The 25,244-nt window shown below is 43.4% G+C and overlaps 1 protein-coding gene across 1 annotated transcript in view; it reads left to right on the top strand.

Moving 5' to 3' along the window:
• MYO16 (myosin XVI) overlaps nt 1-25,244 on the top strand; it is a 478,842-nt gene that overhangs the window by 203,958 nt on the left and 249,640 nt on the right. The window contains exons 11-15 of the mRNA XM_055426698.2: nt 6,570-6,680; nt 10,983-11,048; nt 12,801-12,928; nt 15,109-15,214; nt 22,188-22,305. Of these exons, the coding sequence (XP_055282673.2) occupies nt 6,570-6,680; nt 10,983-11,048; nt 12,801-12,928; nt 15,109-15,214; nt 22,188-22,305 (529 nt within the window). The remainder of the gene's footprint in view (nt 1-6,569; nt 6,681-10,982; nt 11,049-12,800; nt 12,929-15,108; nt 15,215-22,187; nt 22,306-25,244) is intronic.

Below are 25,244 nucleotides of genomic sequence, written 5' to 3'. Positions count from 1 at the left end.
AACTGTGGAACATTCTGAAAGAGATGGGAATCCCAGACCACCTGACCTGCCTCTTGAGAAACCTGTATGCAGATCAGGAAGCAACAGTCAGAACTGTACATGGAACAACAGACTGGTTCCAAATAGGAAAAGGAGTGCGTCAAGGCTGTATATTGTCACCCTGCTTATTTAACTTATATGCAGAGTACATCATGAGGAACACTGGGCTGGAAGAAGCACAAGCTGGAATCAAGATTGCCGGGAGAAATATCAATAACCTCAGACATGCAGATGACACTACCCTTATGGCAGAAAGTGAAGAGGAACTCAAAAGCCTCTTGATGAAAGTGAAAGAGGAGAATGAAAAAGTTGGCTTGAAGCTCAACATTCAGAAAACAAAGATCATGGCATCTGGTCCCATCACTTCATGGGAAACAGATGGAAAAACAGTGGAAACAGTGTCAGACTTTATTTTCTGGGGCTCCAAAATCACTGCAGATGCTGATTGCAGCCATGAAATTAAAAGACGCTTACTCCTTGGAAGGAAAGTTATGACCAACCTTGATGATATATTAAAAAGCAGAGACATTACTTTGCCAACAAAGGTCCGTCTAGTCAAGGCTATGGTTTTTCCCGTGGTCATGTATATGGATGTGAGAGTTGGACTGTGAAGAAAGCTGATCCCCGAAGAATTGATGCTTTTGAACTGTGGTGTTGGAGAAGACTCTTGAGAGTCCCTTGTACTGCAAGGAGATCCAACCAGTCCATTCTAAAGGAGATCAATCCTGGGTGTTCTTTGGAAGGACTGATGCTAAAGCTGAAACCGCAATACTTTGGCCACCTCATGCGACGAGTTGACTCACTGGAAAAGACTCTGATGCTAGGAAAGGTTGGTGGCGGGAGGAGAAGGGGACGACCGAGAATGAAATGGCTGGGTGGCATCACCGACTCTGTGGACATGAGTTTTGGTGAACTCCGGGAGTTGGTGATGGACAGGCAGGCCTGGCGTGCTGTGATTCATGGGGTTGCGGAGAGTCGGACATGACTGAGCGACTGAACTGAACCTTTATAACCTCCTAAAGGCCCTATCGGGCTTCCCTGGTGGCTCAGTGGTGAAGAATCTACCTGTAATTCAGGAGACATGTTTTCAATCCCTGGATTGGGAAGATCCCCTGCAAAGGGAAATGGCAACCCACTCCAATATTCTTGCCTGGGAAATCCCATGGACAGAGGAGTCCCATGGACTGTAGGAGCCCTACATTCAGGAGGTCACAGAGAATTGGATATGACTTAGGGCCTTTTCTTGTTATTAATCACAATCTCCAAAAAGTGTCGTATGCTGGTTAGAGCCTCAACATGTGAATTTGGAGGAGGGGAACCATTTAGTCCATCATGACAGGCAAATTGATTTTTAGGTGAAGTTTAAGCAAAAGCTTTTTCTTAACATTTTTAAAGATCCTTTAAGCATTCTGTAACCTTAAATACATATTCTTAAGTGACAGAGGCTGGTCTGAAAAGGCTATATGCTGTATGATTATACTGTTTGACATTTGAGAAAAGATGAAAGTATTGAAACACTGAAAACATTAGAGGTTGCCAGGGGTCAGGGGGGAATACATAGGAGGAGAAGAGAGTCTTTAGGGCAGTGGAGCTTCTCTGTGTGACCCCGTAAGCATAGATACCTGACGTTACATGTATGTCCGGATCCAGAGGCCATGGAACACCAAGAAGGGCCTTGATGAAAGGATGTAAGGGTGGCCAGGCTCCAAGGATCCAGCCTCACATCCCGATCCTGACGTGAACCGTGGGCCTTGGGTGGTGATGACGTTTCAGTGTAGGTTTGTGATGGTAACAGAAGCACCACACTGGCGAGGGATGTTGATAATAGGGAAGGCTATCCAGGAGGGGGCCGGGGCATACAGGAAATTTCTGTCCCTTCCTGTCAGTTTTGCTGTGAACCTAAAGCAGCTCTAAAAAATAAAATCTGAAAGCAATGAAAGGACATCAGCAGCATAATGTCAAATGTGATCCTTGCGGAACACCTTTTCAATTTTTCCTGTAAGCTCTTTGTAATTGTGTCACAGGCATTGAAAGCAACTCCCATCGTGTTGCGTTGATCTGGTATTAAACGAGGAGAAGTTAGTGTTCAGGTTTTGTGTGCCTATGTTATCTATGGAATCAGTTCAGTTCAGTCGCTCAGTCATTTCCGACTCTGTGACCCCATGGACTGCAGCACGCCAGGCCTCCCTGTCCATCACCAACTCCTGGAGTTTACCCAAACTCATGTCCATTGAGTTCATGATGCCATCCAACCATCTCATCTTCTGTCACCCACTTCTCCTCCTGCCCTCAATCTTTCCCAGCATCAGGATCTTTTCCAGTGAGTCAGTTCTTCACATCAGGTGGCCGAAGTACTGGAGTTTCAGCTTCACCTTCAGTCCTTCCAGTGAACACTCAGGACTGATTTCCTCTAGGATGGACTGGCTGGATCTTCACTCGTGTCTCCAGCTGTGAGCATCTTGCCATCATTGTCGTCCCTCGTTCTTGGTCTCAAGTTGCTTGGTTTCTCTGCAGGACTATCCATCAACTGGAGTCTTCACCCACACTTCCCAGGAAGACTTTAGAAAAGCCTTCTCAGAGCAATCAAGTTCTGATTCACATTTTAAAGAGAAACGTATCGTGTGTAATTCAAGTTGAACAAAATCCACAGCATCTCTCCTTCCAGATTTTTAGAAAATGTAGGTCTTATCGAATGATAACTACATAATTGGGACTTCCCAGGTGGCTCAGTGATAGAGAACCTGCCTGCCAAGCAGGAGACCTGGGTTTGATCCCTGGGTCAGGAAGATCCCCTGGAGGAGGAGATGGCAATGCACTCCAGTGCTCTTGCTTGAGAAATCCCGTGGACAGAGGAGCCTGGCAGGCTACCGTCTGTGGGGTCACAGAGATCAGGACACAGCTTAGTGGCTAAACAACAGCAACCTACACACATAAATACTCAAGGCTTGATCTGAACGTTTTTCTCTTGATTCTGATAGTGACCAGAATTCACATTAGCCTGATTATGTCTCTGAGAATGTAGTTTTTTTTAAGATGCTTAAAACTGTGCGGTATTTTCCTTCTCTTTCACTTACATTGTCTTGCCTCCCTTTCCTCCTCTCTGCCTGCCCTCTTCCAGGCTCTTTTTAGCTTCCTGCCTGCCTGACTTCTCCCTCTTCTCCTCTGTCTTCTTTCCTTCCATAGTATATTTATTTAAATTCGGCTCCAAGCTTAAAGTTCAGGTCATTTGATTCCGTTTAGTGAAGGTGTGTTTTCCTGGGAGTGAAGGGAGGGGAGGATGCGGTCATGCAGACTTGCTCTGGTTCGGGTCTGCTTCTGGAGCTCTGTGCTCTGGGAGCCCCTTAACCTCAGGAAGCCCTCTCTGTGAAATAGGGACATAGTACTCCCCTTGCTTGGTTGTTCTGAAGATGACAAAGGCTAAACTTGCAATATGATAGCGCAGTTACCAAGCGTGAATAAAAACTCCGTAAGACACGGTTACTGCTTTTATGCTTGTTGCCTGTAGAGACTGACAGGGAGGTTTTGCCCCAGTAACTTGGTCTTCTGTCCCTTCATTCGTCTGCTGTTTCTTCATGTAATTACTCTGTTTTGCGGTGTAAGGATAGATTAATTTTTAAAAATAATAATACAAGTCATACTTTAAGAGCTTACAAAAACACTTTCACATATATTATCTTAATTCTCAAAACTCATTTTCATTTCTCAGCTGACACTCAAGTTTTGAATTGAGTATTTCAGCTGGCCAAACAAACTCAAGATGCCTAGAATCGCAAGTGTTTCTTTTACAGTGTCCAGTGCTCTTTGGGGAAAACACTGCAAGCTCCAGGTTCATTTCTCTTAGCCCTACTGACCTGGGACGGTTCTATGCATGGGAGACAAAGCGTGTGTCCCACGGCTCCTTGTGCATGAGGGATTTTGAAAGTTGGCAGTGGTTCTCACTCTGTACCAACAGCCAGGTACACAAAAGAGTAAATCCTCCGCAAGCAAAGGACCTGAGAAACTGCACTCTCTAAGAAACGGAATAAAAAGCAAGTGTGAAGTGTTAGTTGCTCAGGTGTGTCCTACTCTTTGTGAACCCACAGACTGTAGCCCTCCAGGCTCCTCTGTCCATGGGGTTTTCCAGACAAGATTACTGGAGTATTCCAGTATTCCTGAAGTATTCCTGAAGATCTCCAGGGGATCTTCCTGACCCAGGGATGGAAACCAATCCTCCTGCATTGCAGGCAGATTCTTTACTGTCTGAGTTACCAGGGAGCCTACAAAGCACGAGATGGCAAACAGCTGAAGTTAAGAGTCTTTGCATCTGAGCTCTCAGGGAAGCCCCCCAAAGCAGGTAACAGAAGTTACAGTGCTGTGCAGGCAGGGTGAGGGTTTCAGCTTTGGGAAGCGTGGTATTTGGTCAGATCGTCACCCCTTTCCCTGGCAGGACCATCCCAGGCAGCTCTTCTTTCTTTTTTTAATTTCCTCTTTCCGCTTCATTCATGCATCCTTGGTTCTTTCCTCCTAAACAGCCTTTCCCCAGGGTCTTCTTGTACTTATTCCATTTGTCAGAACTCCTCTTTGCCCACTGAATTTCTGGTTCCTTGACATACCCTGCTTATGTCCCACAGAGAGAAAACACCATCAAACAAAGAACAGAGCAGTGAATCTGACAGCACTCACAGCCGTGTTGACAAGTAGAAACAGGAAGGGGTGAATTCAGAGTATGTCCAAGATGTAAATTCCTATTGGATCTTAAAACATTTCTCAGGATGCTCCTCTAATTTCTCCCTGACTTCCTATCCTGAATTATGTATGTTTTGTGTTTGAGATCTCTGTTTTTGGAAATACACATGTACATCAAGAGTGCATGCTCTGTCGCTCAGTCATGTCTGCCTCTTTGCGACCCCCGTGGTCTGTAGCCCACCAGGCTCCCCTGTCTATGGTATTTCCCGAGCAGAATGACTGGCGTGGGTAGCCATTTCCTTCTCCAGGGATATATAAAGAGGAGAAAATATATGTTTCTATACATATATATCCCGGAGGAGGGCGTGGCAACCTGCTCCAGTATTATTGCCTGGAGAATCCCCATGGACAGAGGAATCTGGCCGACTCCAGTCCATGGAGCTCAAAGAGTCAGACACAAGTAAGCCCGGCAATGCATATGGATATGTGTATATCTTCATAAGAACCGTAGTGATCAATCCTAGTGAAGATTTTTTTTTTTTTAGATATTTATGCTGTCTCTGTTTTGACTGTAGTTGTTATTGTTTGGGAGACATTGGACGCATACACTACTGAGCCTTCAACTCTGAACATAAAAATATCCACAGACATATTTCTGTTTTTCTTTCTACTGGTTGTCAGCTGTCATAATGCTTTAGGAATCTTTATAAAGTATGTGTCCCTTGGGGAGCCTTGCTGAAGACTGATTATCAGAGCTTCATTCCTGATCAGTCAGGAATGTGACATGATAAATACAAGGAATTCTTCCTTTGATCTACCCGAAGACTGTAGTTTCGGGTTTCATCACGACAAACCGGCTGGGAAGTCTTCACATTTTTACCATCAGCCTTGTACTTTCTCTCACCAGGGAACAGCTGTGACTGTAGATGAAAATCCTCAAGAATTCCAAGGAGCTGCCACCATAGTTCTTTTAGGCTTGTTGGGACAAATGTGAAACTTCTGTTAGTGCTGTTCATGCTTTTTTTTTTGTTAATGTGCACTCAGATTTGCATTCAGCTCCTTAGAGCAGTGACTGTTAAGAGAATGTTATTATCTTAGTGAGAATCATTACTTCTAAAGGAAAAAGAAATCCTGCTGTTGGTTTTTCTCTTTTATGGTTGCTTTGGAAGTTCAACATGAATGGTAACTTGCTAGAGATGTTTGTCTATGTCTATAAAACTAAACGTTCTGCATTTCTGATTTGTAAATGATAGATTTTCATCAAATTAAATAATTAAAATTCATCTCTTTTTTTATTTGAAGTGTTTTCCAGTTTTTCAACTCCGTCACTCAACATTAAGTTTTTTTTTTTCTTTCTTTCTAGCAGAATTACCTTAATCTCACCACTGCCTTAAGAGTGATGTAGGACAGAGTAAAAATTGCAAGCCAAAATTCTAGAGATTGTTGTGGAATTCCAGCGCCCTCTTCCACATGTGCAGAAGCTAACGTCTGTGTTGCTTTCTTCCCATTTCAGTTTCCTGAAAAGAGTTTTCCTTTAGTTTTGGAAGCACTGCACACGTGAGCATTCTAACGGCTGGCCTTACAGAGGGCTCAGCACAGTCCAGAGCTGTGTAGATTAGATGGACTTCAGGGTGTGGTGGATGCTGGGTCACATGAGGCACGTGTGTGTTGGTGTGTGTGTGCGTCTGTGTGCAGGCTGGTGGGCACAGAAACAGATTCTCATCTGAATACATTGCTACGGTTGCTGAGGTTTTTTGCTCCTTTTAAGTGAACCATATCATCTTTTAGTAACAGTTTCAGAGTCACATGGTCTGTAAACTTGATTGGGAAGCAGTTAGAATTGATCTTACCTGGTTTTTCCTCAGGTCAAGCTGATGCCTCCTGCTCCCAATGATGACCTGGCGACGCTCAGCGAGCTCACGGACAGCAGCCTGCTTTATGAAATTCAGAAGCGCTTTGGGAACAATCAGATTTACGTAAGTGCCCTTGAAATTACCTTTTGTGCGGCTTTGTCTTGCTGTGTATATTCACCCTTCTGTGCCGCTAATATTACAAGGAGAGGGCTCTTTGTTACTTAGGGTCATGCCAATAGCTTAAGGTAGATTTCTCAGAGTTCAGGTCAATTCTTCTGATTCAGGTATGAGGCAGTTTCAGGAACGATCCACACTTCAGAGTGGTTAAAGTTGTCTACCTTTCCTGTTGTAGTGTTTGCTGGAGGAGAAGATCCTGCTTAGAACCCGCAGGATCTGCAGGTCAGTTATAAAAATACTGGTTGTTTCATCTGCTTTAACTCAGCCACTTAGATCTGGAAAAGGAAGCCAGAGAGGAATAGCTAAGTGAGCTTGGAGGGCTTGCCTCTATTTGCATGAAAAAAGATATTGTTTTTCCAAATTATCAAGAAATGTCTTTGTCTATTGAGTAAGTAATTTATACACACATCTCTGATAATAAGATACAGATATCTGACTTAGATGACAAACAGCACGGAGGATTGATTTGCTTGGTTCTACTCTGGTTTATATGTGTTATTTCTTCCAGTGCGTGGATCGGCTTTGGCAGTGTGTAATCTCAGACTCTCCTTCTCTCTCTCTCATTGATTTCGTTAAATTCAACTCAGAGCAATTCAATCAGAAGGTCTGCAGAGAAATCTGATTATGGACATGTCTGCTACCCCTTTTGGATGACACCCTTCTTTTTTCCTCCTCCACTGAGCAATTGATTAAGTAATTTTCATGTAAATGTGAAATCTGAGTTTCTTTACAAGTAATAAATTGTCAGGTGCTGATTAACCTATGAAAATTCAGGGCAGCGTCTTAACACTTGGATAAATTGCCTGCCACTGTAAATACACTTAAAATTAAGTACTTCTATCAGAATTAATGGAATTGAGTCATCAGCATGAAGTGGCAGGGCCTGATTGCTTTGGTCTCCGCTGCTGCCTTGCCACTTGCGTGTTTGGTGCCATTGTCTCTCTTTCCATAGCGTCTTGCTGATTCTTCTTCCTCTTAACTTCTTAGTCACGTTATCGGTAGACCACTGCTTGGATAATTTTCAGGTTTTTATTTTATATAGGGGTAGAGCCGATAAGCAAGGTTGTGATGGTTTCAGGGGCACAGTGAGAGGACTCAGGCCTCCATATACGTGTATCCTTTCTCCTCAAACCCCCTCCCATCCAGGCTGCCACATGACATTGAGCAGAGTTCCCTGTGCTGTACGGCAGATCCTTGTTGGTTATCCGTTTTAAATCTAGCTGTGTGTACAAACTCCCTCTTTGCTTCACTCTTTCCCCCTGGTAACCATAAGTTTGTTCTCTAAATCTGTGTTGAATGGTTTTGATTTCCTTTCTATCGTTCATGCTTTTCCGGTGGTTTTCTCTCCCAAATAGCATTTAGTCCACAGCTTCCCTGTGGCTCAGCTGGTAAAGAATCCGCCTGCAATGAGGGAGACCTGGGTTCGATCCCTGGGTTGCAAGGATCCCCTGGAGAAGGGAAAGGCTACCCACTCCCATATTCTGGCCTGGAGAATCCCACAGTCCATGGGGTCGCAAAGAGTCAGACTGAGCGGCTTTCACTTTCACTGCCTCCCACCCTCATCGTCCTGGCCCCAGCAGCCTCCTACCTTTCTAGAGGAAACTTCATCCCTTTTCAGTCTGATCTCACAAGGAACTAGGGCCATTTTTGTGGAGAAGAAATGTAATCTCAAAACTCCCAGTCTTAGAATTTTTCGGCAGCTTGTCGTTTTTCATGGGAGGATGGCCACGTGTCCTTATTCTCTGTCTGGGCCCTAAACACGATCGTTGGTGATTCCTAGGCACTCTTTCCTGCATCTGGGACTCCCCTTAGACTTTCCCCTGGACTTCTCTTTCTCCCTCCATGAAGTGCAAAGCTTTATAAACTCCCTCTTGGTATTTTTTCACTCTCTAAGTGAACCTTCTCAGAGCTTCCGGATTAAGTTACCGCGGACCATCTTCCTTTGGCTTTTCTGCACCCACCACTAAGTGAAAGTGAAATTGCTCAGGCGTGTCCAACTCTCTGCGACCCCGTGGACTGTAGCCCCTAGGCTCCTCCGTCCGTGGGATTCTCCACGCAAGAGTACTGGAGTGGGTTGCCGTTTCCTTCTCCAGGAGATCTTCCCAACCCAGGGATCGAACCTGGGTCTCCCGCATTGCCGGCCAACGCTTTACCATCTGAGCCAGCAGGGAAGCCCCCACCACTAAGTAGGAGCCAAATAATGGCGTTCGTGTTTCTCTTTTAAACCCTGATAGATCCTTACCTTTTTTGCCCTGTTAGATAATATGTGTGTGCGTGCTAAGTCATTTCAGTTGTTTCCGACTCTTTGCAATATGAACCGTGGCCTGCCAGGCTCCTCTGTCCATGGGATTCTCCAGGCACGAATACTGGAGTTGGTTGCTGTGCCCTCCTCCAGGGGATCTTCCTGACCCAGGCATTGAACTGGTGTCCTGAATTGGCAGGCAGATTCTTTACCATTAGCGCCTCCTGAGAAGCCCCATTTGATGATATAGGGGCTGTTAATTTAAAAATTTGGCTGGAATTCAGCATATTAGACATTTCTGTGCTGTTTCTGATCCTTGCAGAAAGCTGTTTTATCATTAAAATTAGTGTTTTATCATTAAGCAAGTTATTACCACTTGTGTAATTACTTTTTATAGATTAAGAAAGTTCTGTTATATTAGTAGTTTTTAAAGTTATTATTATTTTTAATCGAGTGGGAATTGACTATTATTAAATGCTTTTTGTACTTATTGAGATAATCGTATAAATTTTATTCCTGACTTCTTAGTAATACAAATTATAAGAGTTGATTTTCTGATATGAAGCCAACCTTGAATTACTAGAATAAAGTCTCTTTGGTTGAAATTTATTGTCTGTTGAATGTATTATTGGATTCAGTTTGTCTGTATTTTTCTCATTATTTTAGCATGTGTTTTAATGAAGGAAAACAGCCTATAATTTTCTTTCAATATGTTTGTTTTTAATACTAAGTTTATGCACTCTTAAAATGAAGTGATTCATATTCCCTCTTTTGCTACTTTCTGTAATAATTTGTATGAAATTTGTTTGTTTTTACATCAGTGTTGGCAAGAATTCACTGGTGAATTCTTAGTTTTCTTTTCAGGAAGGTTTTAGACATAGATTCAATTTGTTACCGAAAATAAATCTCGTTAGATTTCTGACATCTTATCGCATTTGTTTTGGTAAGATTGTGGATTATTGTCCACGTCTTCTGAATATGCAAACTTGGTGACTAAAACGTGGCTTCTGAAAGCCTCTCCCCCTGTCTGCACGTCCGTGGGGTCTGTAGTCATGTCTTACTGGGGTCTCGGTGGTCTGTGCAAACTTGGTGACTAAAACGTGACTTCTGAAAGCCTCTCCCCCTGTCTGCACCTCCGTGGGGTCTGTAGTGACGTCTTACTGGGGTCTCGGTGGTTTGTGCATTTCCCCTTCTTTCCTCAGCCAGTCTTGTTAGGACTCCAGGCTTTTATTTGGTTTTCTAATGATTGCCTTTGGGCTTTAGTTTTTTACTCCATGGCTTTTGTTTACTAACTCCACTCATTTCTGCTCATATGTTGGTTACTTATTTCTGGTAATTTCATGTAATTTGATCAGCTCCTAGAAACAGATACTTAGATCATTACCTGCCTGTCATTTCTTTTTTACTGTGCATTTCAGGCAATAATTTTCCTATCGAGTATACCTTTGTTAGTATCTCACATGTTATGATCTATCATAATTAAAATGTTTTCTCATTTGCATTATGGTTTCTCTTTTTGACTCGTAGGCTATTTGCAGATGTATAGTCACCACACATTTGGTGATTTTCTAGCTACCCATGGTTAATTTGCATCATGATCTGTGATCAGAGTGCACTTTATGTGACTCAAACGCTTTAAGCGTAATGAACCAGCCGGTGTTCAGTTTAAATGGACATACATTGTGCAGTTCTTGGTAACAGCGTTGTATTTAAGTTAATTATTCCACTTGGTAATTATTTATTTCAAAATTTCATCTGCGTGTTCAATTAATTACTTAAGACAGCCATTTCACTTGTTGTGTGTTGAGTGGGACAAGCTTATTGGTTTATGTGAATTTGACTTTTCTGTTTGTTTACAAACTTTTAAAACAATTCACAAAATGTTGAAGTGTGATTTTTATTTATTCTCTATAGTTTTCTCAGTGATTTTAAAATTATATAATATTTAACTTTAAAAGTGCTATTTATATGGTCCGATAACAATTTCTATCCTTTCCATTTAACAGACTTTTATTGGGGACATCCTCCTGCTGGTTAATCCATTCAAGGAGATTCCAATTTATTCCACCGTGGTGAGTATGAAATTTAAAATATCCTTTAATATTGTAGAGTAACCACTTATTAGACATACCTATTGTATCAAATGATTAAGAAGAAAAAGTGAAACAGAGAGTAAAATCAAGCTTCTCAGAAAATTGTGCCCTGAGTGGTTACATAATAGTGACTTTATTTTTTTCTGAGAAAATATTGAAAAGGAATGTTATTTTATCAAAAGATTCCCTTGTACTTATCATGTGTGGTTCTTATGACTGTAGTCCCTAGACAGACTTCTAAAATCAAATATTATATTAACTCTGTGTTCCCATGCATTTTTGACTAGTTCAAGGTCGGTTGGTTTAGAATTCTTCTTTGAACACTTTCAGAAGAGCCCTGTGACGTTTAGGCAATTGGATCAGACAGGACGGTACTGCCTTTACACATTTTCCTAGCCTTTCCAGCTTTAATCATGAGAGTCAAAATTAAAAGAGAAACTGCTTTTGAAAAACTATTCCAGGCAACTGAAAGCACAGTATGATTTTTGCCAAGTGTTTTGGGATCAAAAATGCTGTCGTGGGAACGCTCTGTTTTTTGTGCAACCACAGGCTGCTTCCAGTGTGAAGCAGAATCCTTGGTGGGGAGCAGGAGATGAAAGGAAGAAGCCTGTGCTCTTGGACCAAGGATGCCCTTTAGATGCTGGGGGTGGGGTGGAGGCAAGGAGGGAAAGAGAGGGAGAGACACTGCTGTCTCTGAAGTCCCAGTGAGTCAACCAAGAATTATCGCAGAAATACTTCTGGGCAAAACAGGGCCCCTCACCACCCAACCCGCCTCTCTTCTTAGCGAAAGTCAGCTCCACTGCTGCTTCAAAGCTGCCCACCCTCCCCATCCCACCCAGTCCAACCCCAGTCTCATCCCTGGGCTGTCTGCGGATGTCTGGAAGTAGGATTGACTAGGGCAAAAGGAATTACCCGGATCATTTCGGGGGTTATAGGAGAAGACGAAGGATACGGGGGGGTGAGGAGGAGGGTTGGGAGAAGGAAGAGGAGGCCATGGACACACTGCTGTGTAAACTAGGTGGCAGAGTAATAAAGGCCCCGCACGGCAGAGGGACCCCACCCAGCACTCTGCAGTGACCTGTATGGGACCGAGTGGCCGAGTGGAAGGCGCTCAGTCGGGTCCGACTCTTTGCAGCCCCATGGACCGCAGCACACCAGGCCTCCCTGTCCTTCACTAACTCCCAGAGCTTCTCAAACTCACGTCCATCGAGTCGGCGATGCCATCCAACCATCTCATCCTCTGTCGTCCCCTTCTCCTCCTGCCCTCAATCATTCCCAGCATCAAGGTCTTTTCCAATGAGTCAGTTCTTCACATCAGGTGGTCAAAATATTGGCGCTTTAGCTTTAGCATCAGTCCTTCCAATGAACACCCAGGACTGATTTCCTTTAGGATGGACTGGTTGGATCTCCTTGCAGTCCAAGGGACTCTCAAGAGTCTTCTCCAGCACCACAGTTCAAAAGCATCAATTCTTCCACAATCAGGTTTCTTTACAGTCCAACCCTCACATCCATACATGACCACTGGAAAAACCATAGCTTGATCAGATGGAGCCATCATTAGAGATGCTTAAAATGTGCCGAGAAGGGCCTCATTGTGCAAGTGGTTTCTGTTTACAAGTGAGACTCAAGATTAGGGATTTATGTGCTTTTGTGTGTTGCAAATGTGTCGGTGCGTTCGTGGGGGAAAGAATCCTGAGTCCTTTTGACAGAGCTGCCTTCCCTGTTCTCCAGGTCTCTGAGCTGTACCTGAGCAGCACGGGGCAGCACGGCCCCTCCCTGCCCCCTCACATTTTCTCCTGCGCGGAGAGAGCCTTCCACCAGCTTTTCCAGGAGCAGAGACCGCAGTGTTTCATTCTCAGGTGAGCCTGCCGCCCGCCCCTGCCCCGGGCTCGTTCCACCCCGGGGGCTTGGCGGTACTCCTGTCCACACTTCTCCCGTGTCACGTTTATCTACTTCCTCATTGGATTGTGGCCCTCTGAGTCTTTGCAGTGAGTACACTTGACTCGCTGCAGAGGAGAAGCATCTTTGTTGTTACAAACGGCCCCGGGTGTGGCTGGATCAATTTCAACAAACTTAACCTGAAGTTCAATTCATTTTGAAGATTTACAGCTCAGAACCAGAGTGCCTTGCTTTTGAACCTTAGAAAATACAGGGAAAGAAAGGTGCCTGGGATGAGCACTCCACCTTTCTCCAAAGCAGAGGTGAAAATCCCCACCTGCTTCTAAGTGTTTGCCTTTGCTAGTATCACCGGAATTATACACCCGACGTCATGTTTATTGGAAGGCAATGGCAATGTTAGCTCCTAAATGTCAAGATGCTCAGGAGAGTCATGTACATTGGAGCGAAAAAAGAAAAAGGGTATCACAAGAAGTAAGGGTGAAATGTGAGTGTGCCCCGATAGAGAATTAAAGAAATCTTTAGGTATCAAAGTACAATCTGCGTCGAGAATTACATTTTATGTCAGGCTACACCTCCGTGAGCAGGGGACATCCATGAATACTCCTGTCTTTGCATAGTTAACCTCAATAGCATCAGTTGAAGACTGAACATTTAAATCGAGCCTTGCACATTCTGAGTCAGAGTGAGGTCAAAGAGTGAAGACGCTGGAAAGAACCCAAGTGACCTTAAATCTGTGAATCAGCTCTTCTTTATACTTTTTTTTTTTTTGCACCTGGAGCTTTTTTTTTTTTTTTTTTTTTTTACAGTTAAAAGTATTTTTATTAAAAAAGCACAAATGCAAAGAAATGAACAGAGGAAAATTTATGCGTCGAACCTGGACTGGTCACTTATGATAATATACATGCTACAATTCCATTCTCCCCAATCTTCTTTATACTTTTATACCATTAACTCCATCAGAATTCCATGGAAGCTCAGTGTTGCAGACTTTAGTGCTGTGGCTTTCGAAATAGCGTGCAAGTGGTGGTTTTTATACCTGCTTTGAAGGGTCCCCTGGGTGGGGCTTAAGGGACCCTGGCATTCTTGAGCCAAGAAATTCTGCTTTTATCTGCTTTATCTATTGGGTTTCCTGGTCTTGCTTGGACATAAAGGGAAACTTTTTCTTTTTTTTATTGGGAGATGGCAAGGGGTGTGCAGTGGTGTTGACAGTAATAACAACCACTGTTTCTGAGAGTCGCTGGGTGTCAGGCCCTCCACGGGGTGCCTTCCATGTGTTATCTTGTTCATGCCTTATTGGTCTTGTAGGATGCGTGTTACTGTGATCAGTGTTATTGCTGTCATGTTATGTGTCAAGGGCTGAGTGTCAGAAGGGTTAGCTACTTAGTGCGGGGTCTCCCTGGGATGTGAGTCCAACAGTCTGGCTCCTGAGCCTGAGTGCCGCCCGCCCACACTCACAGCCGCACTCATCCACTGCCGCCCACCTCAGGAGGCTTTCGGAGGTCCCCCCAGCCTCCCCTAAAATGACTGTCACAAATCCACAGCCTTAACTAAGTTCTCACTGAATCCACTTGATTCTTGTCAAAGACTTTAGTTCTTAGCGAAGCTCTCAAGAGCCAATGACATCTTTTGGGAACCTGCTGATTACAGAGCTCCCAATGCAAAGTATGTTCCATCAGTGAAGAAATCTGCTTGTTTCTACATGTCCTTGCTCGTGGGATTGTTTGTCTATCAATAGTAAGATTTGTTAATTTTCTGCAGAACTAGTATTCCTTTGGGACACCTTTAAAGGCTAATGATGCCATGTATCAACCCGTTACTCAGAAAAAAAATTTTTTTTCGTTCAAGGGTCAAGAAATGAAGAGCAAATCAGTGACTGCAGGGATTTTGCGATGCTTGTTGAGGCGTTTTCTTTCAAGACTGGTGTTAATATGCAGCTTCCCTCGGTTGTCTTGACTGCCATGAGGCTTTCTGCATTTATTCTAATGAGTGAATCAAATGGGAAAGTCAAACGATGTCATGTTCTCGTTGAAAGTCGTCATGTCATTTGCTTACCTCCTTTGTGTCTGAGAGTTAATCTCTGGTTCCTTTTTCACTATATTCGCCAAAACAGTAAGCGCATGTTTTTTCTGTCTTATTTTAGTGGAGAAAGAGGATCTGGAAAGTCTGAAGCCAGCAAACAGATAATGAGACACCTCACCTGCAGGTCTGGCTCCAGCAGGCCTATATTTGATTCCAAATTTAAGCATGTAAGTCACTAGTTTCAGTTGGAGACTATGATGGGGCCAGAAAAATCTGATTGCAAACAAAAGGGGAGGCATCTTTATAGGCTTTAAGTTGAACCGTAGGGCTTCCCTGGTGGCTCAGGTGGTAAAGAATCTGCCTGCAACCTGGGAGACCTGGGTTTGATCCCCAGGTCGGGAAGATATCCTGGAGAAGGGAACGGCTACCCACTCCAGTACTCTTGCCTGGAGAATCCCCTTGGACAGAGGAGCCTGGTGGGCTACAGTGCATGGGGTTGCAAAGAGTCGGACACTACTGAACGATTTTCACTTCACTTTAACCATAAGTTGGTCAAAATTTGTGGAAATGAAGAAAGATTGAGGCCCTGTGGAAATGAATATTGTTTAAGTTAAGGTTTATTTTCTTGTATTTTAAAATATTGTAGACATACTCTTTTGTTTTTGCTCAGAACAGTTGAACTGAAAATATGTAATATAATTAGAGTTGATTACTTTTACTGATAAAGAGACAGTTTGGGGTGTAGACAAGATATATCTGTGGGGATTGACCAGATAAGCATCTTCTGGAGAAAATTACTGAGAGCTAGTTGAGAGCCTGTTGGCAGCTCAGAGAGATGTCTAATTTCCACAGTAAAGCTCAATTTATTCAAGGAGACACCTGAAAGTAGTTTGATTTTCTTGTCTTCACACTGTTCTAGCAAGTTCTGTTAACCTGTGCAACAGATTATAAGGAGAAAGTCTTCTCAGCTTTTCTCTTTACAAAAAGCGTATGATAAATCCCTCTACAGTGTATCTGTGGTGTCATATGTTCCTTCAGGACTTTAATTCACAACCATTTATGCGCTTGATCTGTTCACTAAGCACATGCATAACTGCAGCACAGCTCAAAGTAGTCTGACATGTTGGGCCAACCTGAGAAAAGCAGTGCGGCTTGCAGCCCTGTCACTGTAGACATGACTTGTGTTTCCCTGGGCAATTTCAAAACAGCTGAGATCAGCTAAGAGAGCAGTTGTTTCTAGTCCCTGTATTTGAACTTCAAGCTGTGGAAACAGGGACTTTCCACGGCAGTAGGTTTATTGGAACATGAAATTCATGTTTTGGGAAAAAACACAATTGCCTGGGACTTTTCTTCACTAATTCTGGTCCAGATGAGTTTCAACTTTGAGACATTCAATTCTATTTAAATTCCTTAAATCAACATTTATTGAGCAACTGTTTGCACAGAGCTGAGTGATGGGGTCACCCTGATTAAGCCATTATCTTTTATTGAGGATGGTACAAGTCTTTACTTTTGGAAAGGCCAATTGGTTAACTACTGCCATAATAATATGGCACAGCTTTTAGTGGTACAACCATGAACATTTTATAGAAAAAATTCCAATATAAATAGGAACAAATCATGCCAATAAAATGTGAATCAGTGAATACTGAGGACATACATATTTCCCTTTGCCTCTATTTTTATTTAAAGTTATATTATCAGGCAGTATTCTCATTATTTTGTTTTAAAGATGAGTAGCATGGGGGAGCCTGGTGAGCTTCCGTCTATGGGGTCACACAGAGTCGGACACGACTGAAGTGACTTAGCAGCAGCAGCAGCAGCAGCAGCAGCAAAACACTATCAATTTTGCTTTTTTTTTTTTGCAGTGTTTCTCTTAACACATTTGTTTGGTGCCACCTATTGGCCAGGAGGATGATTAAAGATGAAAAAAAGGCACTCATTATTTCAGTTTAATCTTGAATCATGGATCAGTGGTGCGCGTATTTATATTTTGTTCAGTGGTTTTAGTTACGTATATATCTTTATTATTATTCTGTTACAGTGAATAAAGGCTCCAACCCAAGAGATTGCTTAGGTTTTAATCCCAGCTCCACTATTTATAAGTTTTCAATCTTGGGAAATTTTCTAGATTTGTCAATTTCCTTTTCTATAAAATGGAGACTCTACTTTTGAGGGTTAAAAGATGTAATATACACATACGTGCACATACAGTCACACATACATGTGTATGTGTGTACAGTTATATACGGTTTTTTGTATAATGATATACATGTACAGATGTGCATATGAATGTCCATGCATGTATGTGTATATATAATTATATATATATATGGTTCCTGACACAAGTCAGTACAATATAATGTGCAATATAAATGTTTTCTACTATTATTAACAAAAGCAAAAATAAGTTCTGCTGTTTGTCAAATGCTTACCCTTTTACAGGCACCAAGCTGAACACTTCATACACTGGACTCTGATAATCACTGAGTTGTTCTATTTAGAATAAAGGAAAGGAGGTTCGGAAATTTACAAAACTTGCTCAAAGTTATGGCATTTGTCATGAGCAGAGTTGGGGTGTGGGGGCAGGTGTCCCTTCTTCCAAGGCACATGCATTGAATTATTTACCCTATACTTCCTTTCTGGGTGCGTGTCATTAATTACCTTTTATATGCATTTTCTATTATAATAAAAGTCATTGTATTAGCAGATACAGTGCCAATGTAAATAGAAGCCAAAAAAACATTTTTAAAATTTATTTGATTCTTTTTTAAGAGTTTTAAAACAGTTATTTGAAGGAACTACTAAAAGGTTTAAATGTGATATAATTACAGTATAATCTTGCTATAGATTTATTTCATATTAAATTCTTGGAAAAAAGGCAAAATACAGGACCTTCATAAGTACTCTTTTAAATTACTTTTCAGAAACATTTTTGCTATTACTACTAACAATGCACTGTTATGATCTTTAAAATCAGGTTATCATAAAGAGACCTAAATCACAGAGTTTGTGTAAAGATTCATTGTTTCTCTCCAAAAGTTCAAACTTCAAAAACAAACATTTTCATATATTTCATTGTTTGCCCAACATTTAGTACTTTGACTTGTGATTAGAATTAATGTTGTTTTGTAATCTTTCACAGTATAAAATACTTCCAGGTGAATTGAATGCCTTAGTAGAGCAGTATCCAGAAAGTTAAAGAGGAGCTGCAAAATTTTAAAATTTAGAATAAAATTCTTATGCTGTCATCAGAAATTGTAAACCACCACAAATAGATGGAGGAATAGTGGAAACAGTGTCAGACTTTATTTTGGGGGACTCCAAAATCACTGCGGATGCTGATTGCAGCCATGAAATTAAAAGACGCTTATTCCTTGGAAGGAAAGTTATGACCAACCTAGATAGCATATTAAAAAGCAGAGCCATTACTTTGCCAACCAAGGCCCATCTAGTCAAGGCTATGGTTTTTCCCGTGGTCATGTATGGATGTGAGAGTTGGACTGTGAAGAAAGCTGATCGCCGAAGAATTGATGCTTTTGAACTGTGGTGTTGGAGAAGACTCTTGAGAGTCCCTTGGACTGCAAGGAGATCCAACCAGTCCATTCTAAAGGAGATCAGACCTGGGTGTTCATTGGAAGGACTGATGCTAAAGCTGAAACTCCAATACTTTGGCCACCTCATGTGAAGAGTTGAGTCACTGGAAAAGACCCTGATGCTGGGAGGGATTGGGGGCAGGAGGAGAAGGGGACGACAGAGGATGAGATGGCTGGATGGCATCACCGACTCGATGGACATGAGTTTGAGTGAACTCCAGTAGTTGGTGATGGACAAGGTGGCCTGGCGTGCTGTGATTCATGGGGTCGCAAAGAGTCGGACACGACTGAGCGACTGAACTGAACCCAGTGTATTAATAAGGTATTATTGTGCCCCTCTTGTGGCTGATGGAGGAACTACATGCACCTTGTCAGTATCTTGAAAGATGGCTTCCGGGGTGGCGCAGTGGGAAAGAATCTACTGCCAATGCAGGACACACAAGAGATGGGGGTTCGATACCTGAGTCGGGAAGATCCCATGGAAGAGGGTACGGCAACCTACTCAGTATTCTTGCTTGGAGAATCCCTTGGACAGAGAACCCTGGTGGGCTACAGACCATGGGGTCACAAAGAGTTGGATACAACTGAGCATGCATGCATATCTTGAAAGATCCAGAAAAATACTTTTGAACCTTCCAGCTTTTAATTCTTTTGAGAGAATTGCTTGGTCATCTTCATTATCACAGTTCAGTTCAGTCACTCAGTCGTGTCCAACTCTTTGTGACCCCATGGACTGCAGTGCAACAGACCTTCCTGTCCATCACCAACTCCTGGAGTCCACCCAAACTCATGTCCATTGAGTCAGTGATGCCATCCAACCATTTCATCCTCTGTCGTCCCCTTCTCCTCCTGCCCTCAATCTTTGCCAGCATCAGGGTCTTTTCCAATGAATCAGCTCTTCAATTCAGGTAGCCAAAGTATTGGAGTTTCAACATCGGTCCTTCCAATGAACACTAAGGACTGATCTCCTTTAGGATGGACTGGTTGGATGTCCTTGCAGTCCAAGGGACTCTCAAAAGCCTTCTCCAGCACCACAGTCCAAAAGCATCAATTCTTCGGCGCTCAGCTTTCTTTATAGTCCAACTCTCACATCCATACATGACTACTGGAAAAACCATAGCCTTGACTAGACAGACCTTTGTTGGCAAAGTAATGTCTCTGCTTTTTAATATGCTGTCTAGGTTGGTCATAACTTTCCTTCCAAGGAGGAAGTGTCTTTTAATTTCATGGCTGCAATCACCATCTGCAGTGATTTTGGAGCCCAAAAAAATAACGTCTGACACTTTTTCCACTGTTTCCTCATCTATTTGCCATGAAGTGATGGGACCAGATGCCATGATCTTAGTTTTCTGAATGTTGAGCTTTAAGTCAACTTTTTCAAATCTACTCTTTCACTTTCATCAATAGGCTCTTTAGTTACTCACTTTCTGCCATAAGGGTGGTGTCATCTGCATATCTGAGGTTATTGATATTTCTCCCAGCAATCTTGATTCCAACTTGTGCTTCTTCCAGCCCAGCGTTTCTCATGATGTACTCTGCATATAAGTTAAATAAGCAGGGTGACGATATACAGCCTTGACATACTCCTTTTCCTATTTGGAACCAGTTTGTTGTTCCATATCCCGTTGGAACTGTTGCTTCCTGACCTGCATACAGGTTTCTCAAGAGGCAGGTCAGGTGGTCTGGTATTCCCATCTCTTTCAGAATTTTCTACAGTTTATTGTGATCCACACAGTCAAAGGCTTTGGCATAGTCAATAAAGCAGAAATAGATGTTTTTCTGGAATTTTCTTGCTTTTTCAATGATCCAGCAGATGTTGGCAATTTTATCTCTGGTTCCTCTGCCTTTTCTAAAATCAGCTTGAACATCTGGAAGTTCACGGTTCACATATTGTTGAAGCCTGGCTGGGAGAATAGTGAGCATTTTCATTATCACAGGTACAATTAATTGTGAGAAAAGAATAGCATTCGTTCTTTAGTCAATTTTTAAGGATATACATCAAGAGAGAGTTTCAGAGGCCAGGGTTTTCTGAGGGTCTGTAGTAACAAGACTTTAAAGCTGCAAACAGCCATCTCTGCAGTAGCACCTTGCGATGAGACACGTGGGTCCAGGGCTTCATCTGGAATTCTCATTCCTGCTTCTGCGGGGGGAATGGTTGGCATGGAGTGAAAACAAGGTGTGGGAGGGTGGCCTAGGTGATCGGGGTGCGAAAGGGTACATGCCAGACTAAATATTGGTTAAAAAGCAGGTTATAAGCAGATGTGCAAGTGAATTTGTTATTTTTAAAAGAAATTCTGGTCACTGCATATATTAACTGTTAATTCCTCCTTCCAAAGCTACTGAAGCACTTTTACTCTTAAGTTGGAAAAAACCAGCAGTACATGCTGAGTTGTGTCTGCATGTGTGTGTGTGCACGTGTCCATGTGTGTGCACTTGCGTGCATGTGTGTGTGCATCTGTGTGTCTGCGTATGGGCATGTGTCTGTGCATGTGTGTGCACGTGTGTCTCTGTGTGTCCATGTGTGTGCGCATGTCTTTGTGCGTGTGTGCACATGCGTGTAGGCATGTGTGTGCGCGTGCATGTGCATGCTTGCATGCGTGTGTCTGTGTGTGCGCGCATGCACGTGTGTGGGTACGCATGTGCGTGCACGTGTGTGCATGTGTGTGCATGTGCGCATGTGTGTGTGTCCATGTGTGTGTGTCTGTCTGTGTATGTGCACACGTGTGTGTCTGTTCATGCGCATGTGTGTGTGTCTGTGTGTGTGCTCATGTGTCTATGTGTGCGCATGTGTGCATGTGTGTGTGCGTGCATGTGTCTATGTGTGCGCATGTGTGCATGTGTGTGTGTGGGCATGTGTGTGTCTGTGTGCATGCGTGTGTGCACACTTGTATGTGTATGTGTGTGCATGTGTGCGTGTGTGTATCTGTGTGTGCACACGTGTGTGTCTCTGTGCGTGTGTGCGCGCGTGTGTACGCATGTGTGTCTGTGCGCATGTTTCTGTGTGCATTCACGTGTGCGTACGTGTGTGTGTATGGGTGTGTGCATGTGTGCATGTGCGCGTGTGTGTGTGTGTCCATGTGTGTGTGTCCATGTGTGTGTGTCTGTGCATGTGTGTCTGTGTCCATGTGTGTGCGTGTGTGCATGTGTGTGCATGCATGTGTGTGTGTCTGTGTCTGTGTGTCTGTGCGTGCATGTTTGTGTGTGCGCGCGTGTGTGTGTCTGTGTGTGTGCATGTGCATGTTTCTCTGTGTGTACACGTGTGTGTATGTCTGTCTGTGTGTGCACACATGTATGTGCGTGTGTGTGCGTGCGTGCATGTGTGTGTGAAGAGTCCTCCGCTCACCCTGAGAGGGTAGTGTGAGGAAGGCAGTCATGTGCTCTGTGCGTCACGTGCGTCACTGTCTTGTTGCCACTAGTTACCAGTAGGGCCGAAGGATGGTAACAGTTTGCACTTGAGGAAAGAGTGACCTTAAAAGTGCAACATTGTGTTGCACGGGCAGTGGACGACCTCTTAGCTGATGGAATGTTCCTGTCTCTTTGCTTTAATTATCCCATTTTATTTAAACACATGATTAGCACAGTAACTATTTCCCTTTTTCTACAGGTCATGAGCATCTTAGAAGCATTTGGACATGCCAAAACCACTCTTAATGACCTGTCCAGCTGCTTCATAAAGTATTTTGAACTACAGTTCTGTGAAAGGAAAAAGCACTTAACTGGAGGTAAGTGTAAAATTAACAAGGAGCCCTCAGGAGCTCTAAGAAGGGGTCAAAGAAACACTGAGCATGGCAGCACCAGTGACTGGTGTGCTTGTGTGTGTGTGTGTGCGTGTGTGTGTGCATATGCCCTTGTGTGTGTACGTGTGTGTGCATACGTGCGTGTGCATGCCCTTGTGCTTGTACAGTGGTTCAGTGTGCAAGCCCAGAGTGTCAAGTTATGAGTTCTAAAATTATTGCAAATTGAAAAATATTCTGAAATGCAAGGTACACCTTTTACAACAGTGTTTGTACAAACTGTATGATATGAAACCAAACCAAAAACAGTTGAAATGAATCACACTTGCCAAACAGAGAAACAAACTAAAATACTCAAAATAAAATATAACTTGAGTATATAATTCCTTCATGCAACATACATTGAAATCTATTTTTTAATAGCAGTGAATATGTATTTTAAAATGTTTGAATTAAAATAAGTCAAAAAATCCAAATAATCACTCCACTAAACCAAAACTGAACTGTTTCTAATTTTATTTATATATGTAATGTATATTTTAAACAAAGGTTTCCTGTTTAAAACACAACTAATTTTAAATAAATTTACAATTTTATATCTTTCAAATCAAAAGAGATTATACATGCAAATCAGTAACATGAATACAATTGTGTATAGAGTGCCTGAATCTACTTGGAAGAATTATTAATTTTCAAAATTTTGTAACAGCTGTCAGCACGAAAACAACTGCCAATTGTAATGATCTTTTAAATAGAACAATTTTATTTGGCATTTCAGATTACCCTATCTTCCCTTCAGGAAACGAAAGTCACTTCTGACCAAAGTATGGAAACAAATAACCTGTATTTTGTGCTTCCCAGGTGTCTCAGTGGTAAAGAATCCGCCTGCCAATAGCGGAGACGCTGGTTTGATCCCTGGGTCGGGAAGATCCCCTGAAGAAGGGAATGGCAACCCCCTCTAGTATTCTTGTCTGGGAGGTCCCACAGACAGAGGAGCCTGGCAGGCTACAGTCCATGGGGGTCACAGAGAGTAGGACACAACTTAGCGACTAAACAAGAACTAAACCTGTATTTTGCAGTTAGCTTATATCTAAATCCCGTTGTGACTAAATGAAATTTTTGTGACTAAATGAAAAAAAATGCATAAAAGGAGTAGGAAAAGATAATTTTAGCTGTTAAAGTTAGAGGTTTAAATTCTGCACTAGGAAAATTGTTTTGTTTGTGGTTTTTTAATCCATGGCTAAGAGCTCTGCTTGGAGGTCTACCATTTAGGGAAACCTCAGAGGACAAATGTCTTAAGCATCAGACTCTGGTTTTTGCAGCTTTGCTTGTGACACCCAAGTGAGGACATCCCTCCAAGCCAAGGGATCACTTCATTTCAGTTCAGTTCAGTTCAGTTCAGTTCAGTCACTCAGTCGTGTCCGACTCTCCGCGACCCCATGAATCACAGCACGCCAGGCCTCCCTGTCCATCACCAACTCCCGGAGTTCACTCAAACTCCTGTCCACAGAGTCGGTGATGCCATCCAGCCATCTCATTCTCCGTCGTCCCCTTCTCCTCCCGCCCCCAACCTTTCCCAGCATCAGAGTCTTTTCCAGTGAGTCAACTCGTCTCATGAGGTGGCCAAAGTATTGGAGTTTCAGCTTTAGCATCAGTCCCTCCAATGAACATCCAGGATTGATCTCCTTTAGAATGGACTGGTTGGATCTCCTTGCAGTATAAGGGACTCTCAAGAGTCTTCTCCAACACCACAGTTCAAAAGCATCGATTCTTCGGCGATCAGCTTTCTTCACAGTCCAACTCTCACATCCATACATGACCATGGGAAAAACCATTGCCTTGACTAGACGGACCTTGGTCGGCAAAGTAATGTCTCTGCTTTTTAATATACTATCAAGGTTGGTCATAACTTTCCTTCCAAGGAGCAAGCGTCTTTTAATTAGGAGCATTAATTCCTCCTGAGCTTTTCAGGCGCCAGGGGTTGGAGCCACAGTATCTGGTAGCTCGGGGGGTTCCAGAAGCCCCATGTTCCAGACCCTTGTCACTCCAGGAGACCCAAAGATAAGCACCCAGTGTAATCAGGGAGCTTGTTAGAACTGCAGTCTCATAATCCACCCTGATCCTCGGGACTGGGAATCTTCAACAGGATCCCCGCAGTTCTGACAGATGCTGGCATCTGAAAGGAGTGGTTCTAACCCAGCCTGACTACGGCTGGACACCAGGGTTTCTACACGATTACCCTGGAGGAGATGCAGCTGTTCTTGATTCAGTATTCCCTTTACCAAGATGGAGATACCCTAAGTGGCTTCTGATGGTCTCGTTGTTTAGGCGCTGGGTCGTGTCCGACTCTTTGCAACCCCGTGGACTGTAGCCCGCCAGGCTCCTCTGTCCGTGGGACTCTCCGGGCAAGAACACTGGAGTGGGTTGCCACACCCTTCTCCAGAGGATCTTCCCGACCCAGGGGTCGAACTTGGGTCTGCCGCGTTGCAGGCGGACTCTACCATCTGAGCCACCGGGGTCCTTCTGACGGTTTTATCCACTCCTCACCTCGCTCACTTTTTTCTGGACAGAGTTTAACACGCCCCCTTCAGGCAGGTTAATTTAGAAAATTAGTGTATGCCACATAGGAAAGAAGTAGCAGGCTTTCAAGGGGAGCCGTGTGTTACTGAGCAGGTAGCCCCGCTGAGCCGCCGCACAGTCAGACCACCTCCCAGGCTGCAGGCTGTGACTCGGGGATGATAAATACTCCCGCGGGCGAACTGGAGGCACTCCGGGATCTGGGATGCGGCAGCGGCGGTGCAGAGCTGAGGGCACCAGTGTACTCTCAGCCCGGCCTGAAGCTGACGCATCCTCTTAGGAAGGTGCTGGTCCAGGCTCCCATAGGGGAGGGCGCCCCGCACGCTCCTCCTGCCCTGTGGCTCTCCCCC

The sequence above is a fragment of the Moschus berezovskii genome, chromosome 13 (genome assembly GCF_049115385.1).
Source record: "Moschus berezovskii isolate FMDL1 chromosome 13, NW_MosBer_1.0, whole genome shotgun sequence".
NCBI classification, from domain to species: domain Eukaryota; kingdom Metazoa; phylum Chordata; class Mammalia; order Artiodactyla; family Moschidae; genus Moschus; species Moschus berezovskii.
This window is presented reverse-complemented; position numbering and strand designations above follow the sequence as displayed.